The sequence below is a fragment of the Rhincodon typus genome, chromosome 46, assembly GCF_021869965.1.
Source record: "Rhincodon typus isolate 14 chromosome 46, sRhiTyp1.1, whole genome shotgun sequence".
Taxonomy (NCBI): Eukaryota; Metazoa; Chordata; class Chondrichthyes; order Orectolobiformes; family Rhincodontidae; genus Rhincodon; species Rhincodon typus.
In genome coordinates this window covers 8548024-8556164 of record NC_063377.1, presented here as the reverse complement: position 1 = coordinate 8556164, position 8141 = coordinate 8548024, and the positions used below count along the sequence as shown (strand labels likewise).

The 8141-nt window shown below is 52.3% G+C and overlaps 1 protein-coding gene across 1 annotated transcript; it reads right to left on the bottom strand.

Moving 5' to 3' along the window:
- Positions 1-1412: 1412 nt before the first annotated feature.
- Positions 1413-8134, bottom strand: LOC109924232 (semaphorin-7A-like). Its single transcript, XM_048620431.1, has 5 exons — positions 7958-8134; positions 5646-5761; positions 4696-4868; positions 2937-2992; positions 1413-1931 (listed from the first exon to the last, which is right to left on the bottom strand). Exons 1-5 carry the CDS (start codon positions 8067-8069, stop codon positions 1597-1599), a joined length of 792 nt encoding a protein of 263 aa, XP_048476388.1. The 5' UTR covers positions 8070-8134; the 3' UTR covers positions 1413-1596.
- Positions 8135-8141: the final 7 nt, after the last annotated feature.

Below are 8141 nucleotides of genomic sequence, written 5' to 3'. Positions count from 1 at the left end.
GCTGTCTTAGGAGCCTTGGTATGTCTTGTAGACGGTACACACTGCTGCTACTGAGCGTCGGTGGCGGAGGGAGTGGATGCTTGTGGATATGGTGCCAATCCGTTTGTCCTGGATGGTGTCGAGCTGTTGTTGGGGGCTATTGGTTTAAGCGCTCCCATTCCCTACCTACTGAGCATGCCCAGGAACTTGGAGAGAGGGGGGTGGTCTTCCCATGTATCTGCTGCCCTTGTCCTTCTAGATGGAAGTGGTCATGGGTTTGGAAGGTGCTGTCTTAGGAGCCCGGGAGCTATCAGCGTCGGGATCATTTGCATTGCAGGTGAGGAACAACGCTGCCTCGTTCTGGAGTGGCTTTCTGCTCTTTTCCCAGTCCTTCTGCCCTCTACAGTTCCAGACGGCCATTCCTGGTGGCCTAGCTGAGGAATCAGGTGTTGGGCAGGCCAGTCAAAGACGGAGAGGGTGTGTTTGACCCATTTTGAACACGCACACACACAAAGCTAGCAATTGTAGGAGGCGTTAGTGCACAGTGAGTGGCAGTGGACAGGTGGTGGGAGATGGGATCAATAAGGCTGAGTCAGCTCCATATGTAATGGGATTTGGAACTCCTGCCCATTTGGTGCAACAAGCAGTGCACTTTCTCACTACGCCAGGAGGAGGCGCTCTTCTGGGAGGGCTGACCTAATTCAGCTATTGTGTTTCGATGGAGTTTGTTATTGTTAAGTGGCATTGACCCAGGACAGGGACAGCACGGGGTTAGATACAGAGTAAAGCTCCCTCTACACTGTCCCCCCATCAAACACTCCCAGGACAGGGACAGCATGGGGTTAGATACAGAGTGAAGCTCCCTCTACACTGTCCCCCACATCAAACATCCCAGGGCAGGGACAGCATGGGGTTAGATACAGGGTAAAGCTCCCTCTACACTGTCCTCCCATCAAACACTCCCAGGACAGGGACAGCACGGGGTCCAATACAGAGTAAAGCTCTCTCTACACCAATCACAGTAACCCGATGCCCAGTTATAAGCGACACACTCACTGCTGTAACCTATTCCCTGTTCGAGCCTGTCCCCACATGGTCTCTCCCAGTGTGTGGTATCTGAGCGATCGTGACAACTTGGGGCCGGGTGAAAAGGCAGTTTTATCGATGCTGAGGGGGCTGGTCAGAAACCTTCCCCCATTTTCTGAACGCAAACACCACTTTGAAAGCGACCAGTCAGCTTCAGGGCGAGTGACAGAAATCCTAGGACCACAGAGACTGAAAGTGGAGGCAAATCCCACTCCCTCCCCCAAATCATCTCTACCCCTTGTATTATGTTGTGGGTTCGGAGTGCCTCGCTCGCGGTAGGAGCGTTGAGGGCGGAGAGAGCAGGAAGGCAGGCGGGGCGGGGGCTCGGCTGGGTAAGGGGGGGGTTGCAAAGTGGGGTTGGAGGTGGTGGGAGGGGTGGGGGGGGGTTGCCAGCCCGTAAATATGTGGCCTTTCTGCTAAGGTTTGCTGCTTCCCTCCCAACGCAATCAAGGGCTGAAACTCAGGATGAGATTGACGTACGGTATTCCATGCGTGCTACCGACCCCCCCAAACTCCCGTCTCCCCGTCCCGTCAGACCAGGGAGAGAGCTGCAAGCAAACCAATAACGACGGTCATGCAGGCCTGGTGTGCTCCGCCACTGCCGCTGAACCTGACGTTATAGACAGCCAGCACTTCCTCCAGCCTGTCCTCTCTGGCGATGCATCGGAATTCTCCGCTGCTCACTGGGTGATGCCTGTTGAATATCAGCAGGCAGGAGTCATCTTTGATGGTACAGGGAAACTGGTCCTTCTGGTTATAGCTCCAAGTGTAGATGGCGTGGTAGGACTCGACTGGGCAGGGCAGGTACAGGTATGCAGGCGAATGGACAGTCAGCACTTGGGGCTGTTTGTTGAAAGACATCGTACCTAGGGTGGAGGAAGCAGAGAGATCCATCAGATTCCCACCCATCACTCGTTGCCCGACATTGGGAGCTGTCAGGGCTGTGCACGTTCCACCTGCAGCAGGAGAGAGAGAGGAACGGCCAGTGTTGGGATGGTCACGTGCCATCCAGGCCAGCGGGGATGATGGGACAGGCTTGGGGGGAGTCAGGAGGGGAGTCCCTCGTAAAACGGGCACAGCACAGGGTTAGATACAGAATAAAGCTCTCTCTACACTGTCCCCCCCATCAAACACTCCCAGGGCAGGGGCAGCATGGGGTTAGACACAGAATAAAGCCTCTCTACTCTTTTAAACTGAGCAGCAGAGGAGGGAGCAAATGGGGAGGTGATGGCTTCGTCATATTATCTCTGGATCGTTAACCCAGAGATCCAGGTAATGTTCTGGATACCTGGGTTTGAATCCCACCACAGCAGATGGTGGAAACTAAATTCAATAGAAATTTGGAATTAAGTGTCTAATGAATCCAGTGTCGATTGTTGGGAAAATCCCATCTTGTTCACTAATGTCCTTTAGGGAAGGGAACTGCCATCCTTAACTGGTCTGGCCTACACGTGACTCCAGACCCACAACCAATGTGGTTGACTCTTATACTGCCCTCTGGGCAATTAGGGATGGGCAATAAATACTGGCTGACCATCAACACCCTCATCTTGTGAATGAATTTTTAAGAAATCCCCCCCATATGAGGGAGGGAAAGGGGTAGGGCTTAGTGGTGCATTGCGAAGGTCTGTTGGAAAGGGCAGGTATGGAAAGAGAAATCAGAACTTGGCTGCAATAGCCTTCACAGTCAAATAGCCTATGGCACCTCATTGACGTGAAGAGCAGCTGGGAGGTGTTAGCGGGTGGCAAAGGCAGCTGGAGTGGGCACCTTGAGGTGCAGCAGGTGGTTAGATGGGGTAGTAACAGACAGTTATTTGCCCCCTAGGTCAGAGTTGACCTGTCTGGGTCAGTAAAAGAGATGGAAAGATTACCTGCATCATCATCACAGATCGAGACATTGAGCTGTTCAATACTCTGGAGGATCTCACTGTGGTGTGAAACAAAACAATATTCATTGGACCTTGTCACCTGGTTAGACCCGCAAACTATACATCTCAGTCAAATTCAGATCGCAGAATGTTGTCTTCATCAGAATGCACTGTCCCCCATCAAACACTCCCAGGGACAGGGACAGCACGGGGTTAAATACAGAGTAAAGCTCCCTCTGCACTGTCCCCCCCATCAAACACTCCCAGGACAGGGACAGCACGGGGTTAAATACAGAGTAAAGCTCCCTCTACACTGTCCCCCCATCAAACACTGTCAGGTCAGGGACAGCACGGGGTTAGATACAGAGTAAAGCTCCCTCTACACTGTCCCCCCCATCAAACACTCCCAGGACAGGGACAGCATGCGGTTAGATACAGAGTAAAGCTCTCTCTACACTGTCCCCCAATCAAACACTCCCAGGACAGGGGCAGCACGGGGTTAGGTACAGAGTAAAGCTCCCTCTACACTGTCCCCCATCAAACACCCCCAGGACAGGGACAGCATGGGGTTAAATACAGAGTAAAGCTCCCTCTACACTGTCCTCCCCATCAAACACTCCCAGGACAGGGGCAGCACGGGGTTAAATACAGAGTAAAGCTGGCTCTACACTGTCCCCCCATCAAACACTCCCAGGACAGGGGCAGCATGGGGTTAAATACAGAGTAAAGCTTCCTCTACACTGTCCCCCACCATCAATCATTCCCAGGACAGGGACAGGAGTCATATGTAAACATTTCCCGTTCACATGCTGATTGTCAGATGCCTAGTGTCCATTGTCTGGAGCAGAAATGCAGTTCCCACTCTTGCTGGTCTGCCTGTCTGTCCGAATCTGTTCAAAGGTCATTAATAATGGCGTCATGTGCCAGTATGCCAGGAGTAGGAAGATGCTAAGTGTTTGAGCGATAGGAGAAAGACAGTGGGCACACGAAAAAGTGAATGAGAGAGACGGAATGGGGATGGGAGCGCTGAAATGGGATTGGCCAGACGCATTATACAGAGGCCAGTATACGGAGGTATACAATCACAAAAAGTTGGTTTGCAGGTGCAGCAGGTAATTACGAAGGCAAATGGAATATTGTCCCTTATTGCCAGAGGGATGGAGTTTACAAACAGGGAGGTTATGCTGCAGCTGTATAGGGAGCTGGTGAGGCTATACTTGGAGTACTGTGTACAATTTTGGTCTCCTTACCTGAGAAAGGACGTACTGGGCACTGGAGGGGGAGCAGGGGAGATTCGCTAGGTTGGTTCCAGAGCTGAGAGGATCGGAATATGAGGAGAGATTGAGTAGACTGGGATTATACTCATTGGAATTTAGAAGAATGAGGGGAGATCTTACAGAAATGTATAAAATGATGAAGGGAATAGATCAGGTAGAAGCAGGGAGGACGTTCCCATTGGTGGGTGAAGCTAGAACGAGGGGGGCACAGCCTCAAAATAAAGGGGGGAGCAACATTTGGGACTGAATTGAGGAGGAACCTCTTCACCCAAAGGGTTGGGAATCTGTGGAATTCCCTGCCCAGTGAGGCTGCCTCGTTGGATGTTTTTAAGGCAAAGATAGATTTTGGAACAGGAAAGGGATTAAGGGTGAGCGGGCGGGTACAGGGAGCTGAGTCCACGAAAAGATCAGCCACGATCTTATTGAATGGCAGAGGCAGGCTCAAGGGGCCTACTCCTGCTCCCATTTGTTTTGTTCTTACATACCTCTCAGTATTGTTCGGTGCTGCAGCAACTGGCACACACCTCTTGCCGAACTGATGCCACCCACAGTACGGGTCTCTGGCAGCGACGCACTGCCGACAAGTGCTGCCATATGGCTCGCAGTTCGCCAGGGGGAGTCGGACCGTCTCCAAGGGGGTCCCGACGAACAGCTGTCCCTGGGTGGGAACAAGCGAGAGGGTTAGCGCTCTGCGTCCCGACTTGCCATCTCCCTGGCGCCTTCCGAGTTGGCAAGTGAAACGCAGACTCCAAAGGCAAAAGCAGGATCGGTTGAGGGAGTTGAGAGTCTGTGCCTCCGAGCCAATCCCAGCACAAGTGTCCCTGCCCTCCTCGGTTTTCCTGACAATCTCTGATGCTTTGCTATGTAGCCTTTCCCCCCACCTTCTTTCCCCTCCCTGTCCTCCCCTCCTGAGGTACAGTGACAGGGAGACTCTTGGTGATCCCCCTCACTGGGGGCATGCTACCCAGAGTGAAGTCAGCTATGGGGACATGGATAGGAAGGGTTTGGAGGGATAGGGGCTAAATGCCGGCAAACGGGACTAGATTAGTTTAGGATATCTGGGTCGGCACGGACAAGTTGGGCCGAAGGTTCTGTTCCTGTGCCTATGACCATCTGAACCCCACCTCGAAACTGACGCGGGGGAGAGGTCCCGTTCTGGTCCAATTATACCACCCATCCCACCACAAATTTTCCGTCGTCCATCTCTGTCCTGCCCACTTGCGAGATTCCAACCTGACGAGTGCAGGCTGCGTTTACTTAGCACCTTCAGTCTGGTCAAACACTGCCACACCAAACCGCTCCCCCCCACACCCTGTCAAAACAGGGGCACTTCCGATGTGTGCCAGAGTGAGGCAGAACTCGACCCGAGGAGGTACAGAGAGAGGTGACGACAGGCTGTCCCTGACTGATTGAGAGCGGCTGATCATAGTCCTACCGTGCTGGAGTCCAGTGTCATGGCCGAGACGGGAGCGTCAGTCTTAAAGGGGCTGAGCTCCGAGATGATAAAGGACTCCCCATCGTTGTGCAGGACTTTGTGGATCTTCCCGTTCCCTTTGAAGAGGAAAAAAGTACGAAGCGTTTACCATCAGGAGCCCCCCATGCACCCACCCAGCAAAACACCCGCCAGCCTCTTAAACATGCCTTGTCCACGCTCATAGAGACAAGAGGCCATTCGAGCAGCGTGCCTGTACAGGCTCACAAAAGAGAGTTGCATGGAATGGTCCAGTGGGTCCCAACTTGTGTAGACTGGGACTATACTGTTTGGAATTTAGAAGAATGAAGGGTGGGGATCTTTCAGAAACGTATAAAATTATGAAGGGGATAGATAAGGTAGAAGCAGGGAGGACGTTCCCATTGGTGGGTGACACTGGAACGAGGTGGGGCATAGCCTCAAAATAAAGGGGGAGCAGATTTTGGATTGAGTTGAGGAGGAACTTATTCACCCAAAGGGTTAGGAATCTGTGGAATTCCCTGCCCAGTGAGGCTGCCTCATTGAATGTTTTTTTTAAGGCAAAGATAGATTTTGGAACAGGAAACGGATTAAGGGTGAGCGGGCGGGTACAGGGAGCTGAGTCCACGAAAAGATCAGCCACGATCTTATTGAATGCCGGAGCAAGGTCGAGGGGGCCGAGTGGCCTACCCTGGCTCCTGTTTCTTACATTCTTCATCCCACTCTCCAGCTTTATCTCCGTCACCTCTTCATGTTCACTGTCAATAACAACAAGAGGTCCTGCCTCTTCCCACCCCGGGGCGGGAGGGAGTGGAGGGGGAGGGGGCTTTGCAGGAGGAAGGTTATGGTCCCTACCAGTCTGGAGCGACCCACTGTAGGTTCAAGTAGCAGGGGAATGTAGGGCTTCAGGAGCGAACATTAGGCCTCCCCAGAGCATTCTCCACCGTTGGACAAAGTATCGCTGGTGGATCCCATCCCGTTCCGAATGCTCATGTCCCACCCACCCACCGGCCTTAAAAAGCTTCAGTGACCCATTGCCTGAGGCAGACGGCTCCAAGACCCTCTGAGAGGAACATACTCGTCTCGTTTCTGTCCCTCGTTTCAAAATGCTGCTCCCTCAGTTCGGGAGGACACCACAAGACGGAACGTCCATCTTGTCCAGGCCGTTCAGAATCTTGCACACTTCAATCGAGCTGCCCCTCACTCTTCAAGCCCCCAGGGCAAAACAGACCCTGTCTGCCTGACTTACTGTTTGTTGGCCGCACCGTTCATTCCAGGTACCAATCCAGTGAACCGCATCCTTCCGTAAGTAAGGACAGCCAAAAGGAAGGGAAGGCAACTGAAGTATCATGGAATCCCTATGGTGTGGGAACAGGCTGCTCGGCCCATCGAGTCCACACCGACCCTCTGAAGAGCATCCCACCCAGTCCCAGCCTCCTACCCTATCCCTGTAATCCTGCCTTTCCCATGGCCAGTCCACCCTAACCTGCACATCCCTGGGCACTACGGGACAATTTAGCACGGCCAATCCACCCTAACCTGCGCATCTTTGGACTGTGGGAGGAAACTGGAGGACCCGGAGGAAACCAATGCAGACACGAGGAGAACGTGCAAACTCTACATGGACAGTCACCCGAGGGTGAGATTGAACCCGGGTCCCTGGTGCTGTGAGACAGCAGTGCTAACCACTGAGCCACCTATTAATCCAGAAACCCCAGGAACGATGTAGGGACCTGGGTTCACATCCAGCCATGGCAGATGGTGGAATTTGAACCCAATTAAAAAATATGGAATCCAGAGTCAAATGATGACGATGAATCAGTTGTTGATAGTGAGGGTAAAAAAAAACCAACCTGGCTCACTAATGTCCTTTAGGGATATAAACTGCCATCCTCACCTGCCCTCTGGGCAATATGTGGATGAAATGGCCTAGTGGTATTATCGCTGGACTGTTATTCCAGAGACCCAGATAACGTTCTGAGGATCCAGGTTCGAATCCCGCCACGGCAGATGGTGGAATTTGAATTCAATAAAAAATATCTGGAATTAAGACTCTGATGACGACCACGAACACAGTGTCGATTGTCAGGAAAAGCTCAACTGGGTTCACTCATGTCCTTCCTTTCTGGAAGGAAACTGCCATCCTTACCTGCTCTGGGCCCACATGTGACTCCAGACTCACAGCAATGTGGTTGACTCTAAACTGCCCTCTGGGCAATTAGGGATGGGGCAATAAATGCTGCCTGGCCGATGAATGAATTAAAAAGAAAACACATTGATGCAATTGCTCAACATACCTGTGCCAATGAACAGGACGGGATAGTAGTTCTGATTCGTAGCCTTCACCCGGTCAACTGTGATCTTAGTGTAGCTGGTGTGCTTGATGGTGTAGAGCGGCTGGTCTTTCATGGGGGAGATGGAGTCCTCAATCTCTGGGTAGGTCCTGATCGCTGACAAGACATTTTTCGGAAGATTGCTGAT

Bases quoted from the DNA above. Each gene is read 5' to 3' on its own strand.
- LOC109924232 (XM_048620431.1), bottom strand. From the start codon at position 8,069: ATGAAAGACCAGCCGCTCTACACCATCAAGCACACCAGCTACACTAAG. The intron at 4,869-5,645 runs GTAGGACTATGA...GTTCCCACCCAG, and splicing joins TGACACTGGACTCCAGCACG to GGACAGCTGTTCGTCGGGAC. The intron at 2,993-4,695 runs GTATGTAAGAAC...TTCACACCACAG, and splicing joins GCACCGAACAATACTGAGAG to TGAGATCCTCCAGAGTATTG.